Source organism: Tiliqua scincoides, chromosome 1 (genome assembly GCF_035046505.1).
Source record: "Tiliqua scincoides isolate rTilSci1 chromosome 1, rTilSci1.hap2, whole genome shotgun sequence".
In the NCBI taxonomy this organism is placed as follows: Eukaryota; Metazoa; Chordata; class Lepidosauria; order Squamata; family Scincidae; genus Tiliqua; species Tiliqua scincoides.
Window position 1 is genome coordinate 282,811,105 of NC_089821.1, and position 11,503 is coordinate 282,822,607.

The following is an 11,503-nucleotide window of genomic DNA, read 5'->3' on the forward strand; positions in this document are numbered from 1 at the left end:
AACACACACAGAGTAAAATAATCTCAGTGCAGGATAAAAGGTTACAGTCTTGAAAAAAAATATAATCCACCACATGTTTCTTATCTAAACCCTGTTACAGAAAACCTTTCCTTTCCAATTGGTTAACTTAACTAGTCTTCAGGATTGTCTCCCATCTTATCCTGATTCTGCAGAGGATCAAAGTAGAAGAAGAGCAAGTGCTCACATGACTATAGGAGCTTTATATCTTGGGCATTTATGCCTGACCACTTATGGCTTTCCAGGATCTTTCATTCCCCCCCCCATCCTTTTGTTAGTGCTTTTGCATTCCTAAAACCATTTACTGCATTCCCAAGGTCCCGTATTTCTCCTTTTGAAAGTACCAGCTCTCCTTCCAGTTGTTAAATCCCTATCTTTGCTATCTGTAGTTTCCAGCTTCTGGCCCTTGGGATTCAGTGATCTTTACTATAGTTGTCAGTCACCAAGGTCTTGTTTGGGTCAGAGCTCTGAGCCAAACTTGGACCAAAAGCCTTCTGTTCTTTGGTCTACTCAATTTTACCTATACCTAATCAATAATTCTAAAACACAAGCCAAGATCTGCTTATGTCCATCTGTATAGCCCTGTATAATCTGTTTTATAAGAAATCCCTTAGCAGCTGAGGTGGGAAGGAAGCTGGAGGTGGTGTGCTAGGCCCTGCCCAAGCTTGACAAGAATGATAAAGGAACAAAGGGGGCCAAGTTCCTTGAGTGGCACAGGTGCATTCTTCCATGTGTGCTGAAATATGCAGACTATCATGTGCCAAGTAATGTATGAGAAAAGCAAATGTTCAATTTCACATTTACATTATTCTTAATCCATTAATTAGCGTGCAGCAGTCATATGGCAGAACTGTTCTGGCTCAATTTAACAATGATTCTCTTTGCAGGTTTGGTTTCAGAATCGAAGGGCCAAATGGCGGAAGAGGGAGAAATGCTGGGGCAGGAGCAGTGTAATGGCAGAATATGGTCTGTATGGTGCAATGGTACGTCACTCCATCCCACTGCCGGAATCCATCCTCAAATCGGCCAAGGATGGCATAATGGAATCCTGCGCTCCTTGGCTGTTGGGTAAGAGATCAACCTTGAGCATGGAATCTATCTTGTCTAGCCAGTTTTTCCGGCAGGTCCTTAGGGGACTGAGGAAAATAAAGTAATTGAACTAGGAAAGTTAATAGGTGAGAACCCAGTTTTTCCTACAGGTCTGGAGTTTGCCTACACTTTGCCTTTAGAATCTAGGGATTCTGTTCCCTAGGGTCAGACTCCAGGACACCTGCCAATAGTATATTATTTTAGAAAGAAAGCTGTGTTAAAACCCAACAGAACACAAGCTCTTTCAGGTCCCTTATTCTTAGGTCTGTGGCTTATCTTGTACTCCCACAGTGATGCTGCAAAAACAGTCTCCCTGTGGTTGAGTTCTACGTTCTCAACAGTGGGAGCAGCTTACCACATAGATACCATGTTAGGAATTTTCATGCTCCTGCAGATGTTGTGTTAGCTAAAGATTGAGCCTTTTGATACTATGATAAAAACAGATGTGGCTCCTTAAAGAATAACAAATATATTATAGTCTGTCTGTTCCTTGCCAAGGATCTACTTCAATAGGTACATGAAGTGGAAATATAATAGGTTCTGTAGTAGGAAGTAAATCTGTGGATCATGGCACAATAATTGTGTTGTTCTTTAAGGTGCCAGATGATATTTGGTTGTCTCTATTACTATAGATTGGCATGCTTATCTTTTGGGATGCGATGGTAGTAAACTATCTGATAAGCTATTCTAAATGTTGCAGTAGTATCCCCAAAGCAAGTGTAAAGTGTGCACTGATCTTTGGAAAAAACAATCATGGCAATGCTTATTTCTTAAATAAGTATTGCCATTATTGTTTTTTTTCCAAAGACCAGTGTGTGTGACCTGACCCTGCTCCTAGGGGAAATCAAGTCATATGGAGGGTAATGGAGGAAGCTCCAAAAGCTTCTCAAAAGTTATTGACCCTGCTGTGCAACAGAACCTTGAGTGCTGCTGCCTAAGAAATGCCCAGCTGAATTACCTGCCAGATACATTGGTGTGGGGAAGTAAGTAAGGGCTGTTTCAGTTTTGGCACAAGATTGAAGCTGCCAGAGGTTGAACCTGGGCTTTTCTGCATGCAAAGCATACACTCTATTACTGAGTTACAGTCCTCTCCTAACAAAATTTCTGAACAGAAACAGCATTATTCCATACTGGAACTAGCATGCAACTGATATATAGATCATCATACATATGACAGTCAGGCAGGCATGTATTTTGCTTCATGTTCACACAGGCTACACATGCTGAGAGACTGGTTTTTCTACTTTCATACGCTCAGTGAAACATGTGCCAGAATGATGATCTACATGCTAGTTGCTTGCCATTTCCTCCAAAGAAGCACTTCCCAAGGAGGAATTTTGTCAGTTTTGAAGCAGCCCTAAGATTTTGTTTGACAACTATAATGTGCCTGGTATTTATAGTCAGGCTTACTGCTGTCAAGAGCCTTCTGCCTTGGTCAATCTTGATGGAGAAGGGGGCAGATAAGACCAAAAGTCCCACTAGTTCAGCATTCTGTTGCCAATAGATGTGGACAGATGCTTCTGGAAAGTTAGCAAGCGGGTCTTGAAAGTACCCTGTTGTTTTTCCTCAACAACTTACAGTCAAAGAGACACTGCCTGTGGTTGTGGAGGTTGCATTTAGTTACCATGGTTAATAGCTATCGATAGACCTGTCCTCTGTGAATTTGTCTAGTTTCTGAAACCACGTAAACTACAGTGCTGGTCTTCACTATGGAATTAGCAGATTTCCTCTTATGCTCCTGCTCTTTGCTTGGCTCTTCTTTTCTGCATTTCCAGACTAATGCTCTCAAAAAAGTTAACTTTTGGCCTCTTAAAAATGTGCTGCTTCACACATTTGTCTGCATGAAACTCAGAAATAAAAGGGACAGAGAGGCAGAGGGGCTGGGATGTGTCTGTGAGAAGAAAGCAGAAGTTTACTTCTTTCCAGCCCTGTGGGTGAAAACACATTTCCCTTCCTGGGGCCTTGTTCACAATCAAGAGTTGTTGTATGAGGCACGTACCCATTTTGTCTTTGCCAGCAGAGAATTGTATGGCCTGCTCGTGTTGTGGGTGCGTGTTTCTGGGTTTGTCTGCTCTCATCTTTTACTAAAATACTAGGCTTCCAAAGTAGATAGTTCCTGCCGCTTTAGACTGCGTCTTCTGAAACAGCAGTCTTTGTGCACTTCTCAAAACCATGCCTTCAAAAGTGTAAATTCCCCTTCCCAGCTCAGCTGTTGTCCCTAGCTGGGGACAATTCCTTCTTGACAAGTTTCCCTTGCCCCCATCTTGTTGAGAATGCACAGGCCTGACACCAGAGTTATGGTTCAGGTGTAACCTCAGTTCAGCATTGGCCCCAATTTCTCATCCACATCTGGCCTTTCTCTGTTAGAGAACTGGCCTGAGGTCCCCCCTCATACAGGGCCCAGTGCAGTGGGCTCTCTGTGTGACTGCTGTTTGAAGCAAGGCTTTCTGCTTTTCCTTAATTCTGGCCTCTCTTTATCTTTACTGTTTTCAGTTCAAGATGGCTTTCCCATGCCCAGGCGCTTTTCTAAACCCGAATACCAACAATTCTTTTTAGGGATGCACAAAAAATCTCTGGAGGCAGCGGCTGAGGCGGGAAGGAAGCCGGAAGTGGAGCGCCAGGCCCTGCCCAAGCTTGACAAGAGTGACAAGGAAGAAAGGAGCCCAGATTCCAAAACCACCATTTCCCAGGAGGAACTGAGAGAGAACAGCATTGCTGCCCTCAGGGCCAAAGCTCAGGAGCACAGCACCAAAGTCCTAGGGACCATCCCTGGAGACCCTCCAGCCCCAATCAGGAAGCCAGAGAAAGAGGAAGAGGCAGCCACAGCAGAGGATGAACGGCAAATGGAAAAATCAGATTTATCACAAGAGGAAGAGAAGCTGATTTAAAGAGAAAGGGTAGTGGGAAATCAGCCATCTCTTCAAAGACTCTCTTGGGCCGACAACCTCCTCTCAGACTAACAGGGTCCCTCTTGTAGCCCCTACACACATGGAGGGAGGCCCTACTTGGTCTCTGTGCATTTCAGGAAGCCACAGGCTCAGGCCACACATTCTTTCAGGTGTGTCAGAGACCGATTCCCTGCTGTCCCTACCCTCAGGAGCACTCTTGCTCTGCTATCTCCCCCATTTCAAGGGGGTCATCATCACCATCTTAATTCAAGAGGAAAATTAAGCTAGCTAGGACTTTTGACTTCCTCAACACCAGCCACTAAAACCAATGTTGGGTCTTTCCTCTCTCTTCATTCATTCTTTGTTGTCCCAGTCTCACCTCACCCTTAAAAGGAGTATTTATGTCATTTTATTGTACATTGTTGGAAGTGAGTCTTTCTCCTTGTCAGATTGTTAGCTTTCCCATAGAAGAGCTTCCTTTGGTTTTATATGTTAATTTATGTAAATATATTCGCATTTTAAACTGCCCTTTGCCTAGCACTTAGTTTTAATAAAACAAAAAAGGAAAAAAATAAAATGAAAGAGAAGCCACTGCCAAAAGTCAGGACAAATTAAAAACTGGCCAGGTGGCAACCCTACCTCAGAGAGAGTCTCTTTCTCACTGCAATATCAGAACTACTGTTGATGAAAGAGGCCCAGGCACCCTTCCAGTGCAATGTGAATTATCAATTTTAAATATGCCTCTGTTGTGGCTTGTTTATGGCCCTCAGACTGCAGCATCCCTTGGTCTACTGTCTTTGAGTGGCTATATTATTTTTCCCTTTAGACCAGCTTGCTCCAGGGGAAACAGTTACTTTTAACTTTGTGTTGACTCTAATGATGGCTTAAATGTTTGATATGTATTTTTCCTAAGGGAGTCCCAGATTGTTCTGGAATGAAAAGGAGCACTTAATTATTAAAAAGAACAGAGTCAGGACTCAGGGTTGCTTAAGTGTCATGTTCTCTGATCTGAATGCTTTGCCCCCTCCCACCCCATGTCCCAGGTTTGTAGGATCTGGCAGATTTAATTAGTGATGAGGGAAATGTGCTCTGTATATGCTCTTCTATTACTTATATTCAATTTCCAGGGATGATAACCAGTTTCAGGGCATTGCCACTGTGATCCCAGCCTCATATTAAGCTCAGGCCGGTGCTCTGGAGTGTATCCTAGACATGTTTCATGATTTCAAAGGTTCAAATGAAAGTCAAGAAATTGAGAAAAACCAACTTGTCCCTACATAGTCACATTTCTGCAGAGGAGGAGGAGCTTAAGTTTTTTATTTGTTTTTTTTAAATCCTAGAAGTCTTAGATACATCACTCAGCACTTGATTTTTTTCCAGATGAATGTGCAAATGGCCTCCATTGTAGTGCATTGTGTTTAAGGACATGTAAAAGTTATATCATTCATGTTTAATCTGCGTTGGCTTTTTCACTCATGCACATCCTTATCTGTTGGATGTGACTGTCATCATATGATAAGGATGGGTGGGTGAATCAGCCTATATAAGGCAGACTGCTTGTTGCACTTCACATGTCCTGGTCCTGTGCAGTTAAAATATTGACTAAACAATTTATTTAATGTAAGTAATGTGAAATAAAGCACTTATGGATAGCCTACTGTTCAAGAGTTAAAGGGAGCATTCACATATCTATTGATGCTCATATACAACTAAATTACAGATTCTGACATGAAGTCATGCACAAACTGTCATAGGAAATCCCTTTGGTTCTACAATAACATTGCCTGTCTGTTCTTCTCCTGTGAAGACCCTAGGACAAACTTGTCTCACCTCATGTTCCCTTTCCTGTCCTTGTTTCCAAGAGCTGTTTTTATCTGAAATTGCTATTTTATTTGTTTATAATTGATCTTCTCTTCCCACATCATCCCTTTTGGTCTTTGTTCCTGGTTCTTTGGCGTGTTAGATGGTAGCCCATGGTGTGTAAATAATGTACATATGGTAAGAAAAGTTGGTATTTGAGGTGTTTAAGATACAAAGTTGTAACAACTTCTAGTCATTTGAAACCTGTGATTTTTGTGCCATTTTCTGTAAAGATATAAATCAGAATAAAACAGAACTAAAGATGGGCAGAACCCATTCAATTGTGCACCAAAGGAGCCTGAATGGAAAGTGGGATGTCTCTTACTGGTGTATTGTTCATACAAGTCTATATGGTCTGAATCCCTTACAGTGTGGGAAAAAGGTGGGATATAAATTCTACAAATAATAAACTCCAAGCATTTGGAGGTGGAGCAACATGCAAGCTTGGGAGGGAAAGCAGAGAAATAAAAAACAAAGCAACCTACAAAGTACTCAGTGTAGGAGCCCCATTGTATTGGCAACCTTCAGTCTCGAAAGACTATGGTATCGCGCTCTGAAAGGTGGTTCTGGCACAGCGTCTAGTGTGGCTGAAAAGGCCAATCCGGGAGTGACAATCCCTTCCACACCGGGAGCAAGTGCAGTCTGTCCCTGGTCTGTCTCCCTGGCTGTGGGCCTTCCTTCTTTGCCTCTTAGCCTCAGACTGTTGGCAAAGTGTCTCTTCAAACTGGGAAAGGCCATGCTGCACAGCCTGCCTCCAAGCGGGCCGCTCTGAGGCCACGGTTTCCCACTTGTTGAGGTCCATCCCTAAGGCCTTCAGATCCCTATTGCAGATGTCCTTGTATCGCAAGGAAGCCCCAAGGGAGCCCCAAGGAGCCCCAAGGAAGTAGTAAATGTCCAACATTTCAGGTTGGTTCTCAGTGTGGTATCTGAATTTTGGGTTCTTATAGCATGATGAGACCTGGCAGCAAAAAGGCCTTATTTTCCAAGTAGTTTGTAGGTGCACAAGTGAAACCCACTCAGCATTGTCAAACTACAGGAGAGACAGCATCTTGGAATTAATTTAACAACGCTTGTCACTTCATGATTAAAAATAACACCAAACACAAACTTACAGAAGAAAGGCACGTCTTGCTAGAGGTGTGAAAGTATTGTGATTTAGAATTTCAAAATTACTTTTTTCTTTTCCTAGTGCCCTGGTCAGCAACTAGTTTTACAGGGGGATCAGTCACTGCTGGCCTGACCATGAGGTGATCTGAAGCAGGTTGCATCAGTAGCAGACCGTGAGGGGTCTGAGGGGGTTGTGAATTTGGTATGTGCTTCACCCGAAGCCTGCTGCCTCCCTCCAGGCTGTGATAATTCACTTCCCGCATGCTTGAGAAAGAAGCATATCACCCCCCTTTTTTACCTTGCTCATCGCACAATTTCCTTAAAGCTGGAAGTGCAAGACATTGTGTTTTATTCATAGGGACAGTGTGAATGAAGAAGATCCTTCAGTTGTGCTGTCTCATTAAGGGTACAATCCTAACCCCTTATGTCAGTGCTTTCCAGCACTGGCATAGTGGTGCCAATGGGATGTGTGCTGCATCCTGCAGTTGGGTTGTCACTCATGGAGGTCTCCTCAAAGTAAGGGAATGTTCCCTTACCTCAGATATATATTGCCCATATGTGAGTGCTGTAAAGCACTGACATAAGGGGTTAGGACTGCACCCTTAATTAAACCGGAAGTCTCATACTTCTGATTTTGATGAAACTCATGCATGAAAAACATGAAAAGGAGCCTTTTTCTCACCTTCCTCCCAAAATAGACTGCTAGTAAATCCTGTTGCCACAGCCACAGGTCTCTCCATATACCTATCTTGCCTTGAAGAGGACTGCAGAGCTGGTCTTGGAGCCACCCATTGCTGATCCCTATGCACATGTATTTGTTTATACAGTACTTGTAGCCAACTTGCACAATTCTTCTTATGTAGGATTCTCAATAGCTTCCCATCCGAGAGCTTGATCAGGTCCAGATTTGATTACCTTCGGCAGAGCTGCCCCCTCAGACTGTTCACTTGGCCCTACTTTATACAAGGTCGCTGTTTACAAGTGTGTGTCCAATGCAGATTACATATTCCAAAAGTTACACTTAATAGTTTTACTTCAGTTACTTGCATTTGTTTTATGCTCCTGATTAGCTCTTTCTTCATTAGTGTCGATTGTGTGAAGCTCTGTAGAAAATGATTTGAAGCAGAAATGACTGTCCAACTTATTAGCTCTACTCTTTGCAAAATAGGTGGGGTCTGAGTCATTGGAAATGGATTGGAGATGCAGAGATGCAAGCACTGGAAATAAATAAAATAAAATTTGCCTAGCACCTCTTTCTCCTGTGATAGAAATCTATATGGCAGATAGGACCTCTTTCTCCTGTCCTGTGCTCCCCATCTTAGAATCATGAGAACTGCACTGCTAGGGCCAAACTACACAATCATTGTGTAGCTTGGGGATTCTTTTAACTTTAAAATAGCATTTGTGAATTAGCCTAACCTAGATTGAAGCTACAGGTTGAAGGTCAGGAATGTTTAACCCTCTACCTCCATGCCATTCCCTTGACAAAAATCCCCCCTTGAAGCTGCTGTGGGCCCTCAAAGGTGCTATGGCAGAAAAGTGAGTCTTTGGGGCACATAGGAGTTTTGGGTGTGTGTGTGTGTGGGTGGGGGGGAGATATCAGCAGAAAAACTGGGTGGAAGGAAAGGGTTAACAACCTTTGCTTCCACATTGTGGTCTTCCTGTAGATCAGTCCCTCACATGACTGCTATTTTAAAATAAAAGTACTATTGAAACTCAACAATGTTGTGTTTAAAGTTACATCAAGTTTGGTCCCTAGTTTCTTTTGGAGAGGAAAGGATAAGAGTGGAGGGGTACCTCTGCAGTACTACTGCAGCTTAGCAAGAGTGGGTTTGCCAAAGGCCACTGTGAGTTCATTGAAGAGGCAATATTTGAACTGAGGCAACCTGGTTCACAGCTCAGTCTTTTTAGAACTACACTATCATATCTTCTAGGCATTGTTTGAATGCCATATCCTACCCTCCCTCCCGGGTCTCGAACACAGGACTTTTCAGATTTGTGCCAGCTAAATAGCTGGCACAGGTCCAAGTAGCCCCATTGAGCAGGCTGGGGCTTGACATGGGATGAGGGAAAAATTATGTTCTTAGCCCAAAGAGACCGCCAGCCTGCTCCTAACCTGCACTGGATACAACATAGGCCACTTGGCCCAGCTGTGCCAGAGCAGGTTAGGATTGGACTGCCCATTACTTACTTATACATCTCACATGCAGAGCAAGCGAAAGTGACTTTTAAGACACAGGAACTGACAAATCTGTTTTCACACAAAGGGTGACTACTACTATCTTAGAACATATTTAGTTAAGGTGGGTAATATAATAGGGATGCTCTGAGTAAATATCAAATTTATCATTACTCCCCACCTTTTGGACAACCCTAGCTTCAAAGCCTTCAGTGCAATGTAGGTAGTTCTTCACTGTTTCACCCATTTTAGTCTCATAACTGCCTTATAAGTAGAGCAGTTTTAAAATGGTGTTATTTATTTTACTCAGAAGTACGCCCATTGTGTTCAGTAAGACTTAGGGCGCAATTCTACCCTGCTCTGGAACAGGCAAGCCAAGAGGCTTGGCTTTTATATCTGTGTGGGGACTTGAACCCAGGTCTTCCCAGTCCTAGTCCACAACATCATGTGGCCTTTATGTTTTAAAACAGTTTTTTCCCCCTCACTCCACTGCCTACACTTCTAATAAATAATTTCCTAGTGGCATAAGAACCAAAAGAGTTTATGGAAGCTTAAGTCAGTGTATGAATCCCCAAGGCAAAGCTTGACAATGTTCTTAAACAGTGAAGAGGTTTATTCAGAGACAAAGAAGACCATGAAGTAAGACAAACAAGAAAATAGACACCCACAAAAAATAGCATACCAGCTAGTGCAGTGTTTCTGAATATGTGGGTTGGGGACCCCCTAGGTGGATCACGAGCCAATTTCAGGTGGTCCCCATTCATTTCAATGTGTATTTTATTTTTAATACATTCAATTATATGCTACCATGGTATGTGACTACATTTAGAGAAATGTTACAGTTCTGGACTTTTAACAGGCTACTATGTATATGCTTTTGTCAATGGGACTTATTCCCGGATAAGTGTGGATAGGATTGCAGCCTTTGGGATGTTTGGGATTTTTTAAGAACTGATCAGCAACTGCTTGGGAGGGTTAGGAGAATTTTTCATTATTTTAAAAACATTTTTTAACTTACACTTATTGTAAAGGAGAAATGCAGGAGAAATGCAGGGAACAACGACAGCCACTCTTTATAGCCTTCATAGATCTCACGAAGGCTTTCGACCTGGTCAGCAGAGACGGCCTCTTCAAGATTCTCCCCAAGATTGGATGTCCACCCAGGCTCCTCAGCATCATCAGATCTTTCCACAAGGACATGAAGGGCACTGTTGTCTTCGATGGCTCCACATCAGACCCTTTTGACATCCGAAGTGGAGTGAAGCAGGGCTGTGTTCTTGTTTGGGATTTTCTTCGCTGTCCTGCTGAAGCAGGCCTTTGGAACTGCAACAGAAGGCATCTATCTCCGGACCAGATCAGACGGAAAGCTCTTCAACCTCTCCAGGTTGAGAGCAAAGTCCAAAGTCCAGCTGAAATGTCTGCGTGACTTCCTCTTTGCCGACGATGCAGCTGTCACTACCCACTCTGCCAAAGATCTCCAGCAGCTCATGGATCGTTTTAGCAAAGCCTGCCAAGATTTTGGACTGACAATCAGCCTGAAGAAAACACAGGTCATGGTTCAGGATGTGGACTCACCTCCCTGCATTACAATCTCTGAGCATGAACTGGAGGTTGTCCATGACTTTGTGTACCTTGGCTCAACGATCTCTGACACTCTTTCTCTCGATACCGAGCTAAACAAGCGCATCGGTAAAGCAGCTACCACGTTTTCCAGACTCACAAAGAGAGTCTGGTCCAACAAGAAGCTGATGGAACATACCAAGATCCAGGTCTACAGAGCTTGCATCCTGAGTACACTTCTGTACTGCAGCGAGTCATGGACTCTTCGCTCACAACAGGAGAGGAAACTGAGCGCTTTCCACATGCGCTGCCTCCGACGCATCCTCGGCATCACCTGGCAGGACAAAGTTCCAAACAACACAGTCCTGGAACGTGCTGGAATCCCTAGCATGTATTCACTGCTGAAACAGAGACGCCTGCGTTGGCTTGGTCATGTCGTGAGAATGGATGATAGCCGGATCCCAAAGAATCTCCTCTATGGAGAACTCGTGCAAGGAAAGCGCCCTACAGGTAGACCACACCTGCGATACAAGGACATCTGCAAGAGGGATCTGAAGGCCTTAGGGATGGACCTCAACAAGTGGGAAACCCTGGCCTCTGAGCGGCCCGCTTGGAGGCAGGCTGTGCAGCATGGCCTTTCCCAGTTTGAAGAGACACTTGGCCAACAGTCTGAGGCAAAGAGGCAAAGAAGGAAGGCCCATAGCCAGGGAGACAGACCAGGGACAGACTGCACTTGCTCCCGGTGTGGAAGGGATTGTCACTCCCGGATTGGCCTTTTCAGCCACACTAGACGCTGTGTCAG

At 43.8% G+C, this 11,503-nt stretch overlaps 1 protein-coding gene across 1 annotated transcript in view; it reads left to right on the top strand.

Annotated features, from left to right (window-relative positions):
* Positions 1-3,995, top strand: part of VSX2 (visual system homeobox 2) — a 31,738-nt gene extending 27,743 nt beyond the window's left edge. Inside the window, exons 4-5 of the mRNA XM_066626979.1 lie at positions 906-1,086; positions 3,664-3,995. Of these exons, the coding sequence (XP_066483076.1) occupies positions 906-1,086; positions 3,664-3,995 (513 nt within the window). The remainder of the gene's footprint in view (positions 1-905; positions 1,087-3,663) is intronic.
* Positions 3,996-11,503: the final 7,508 nt, after the last annotated feature.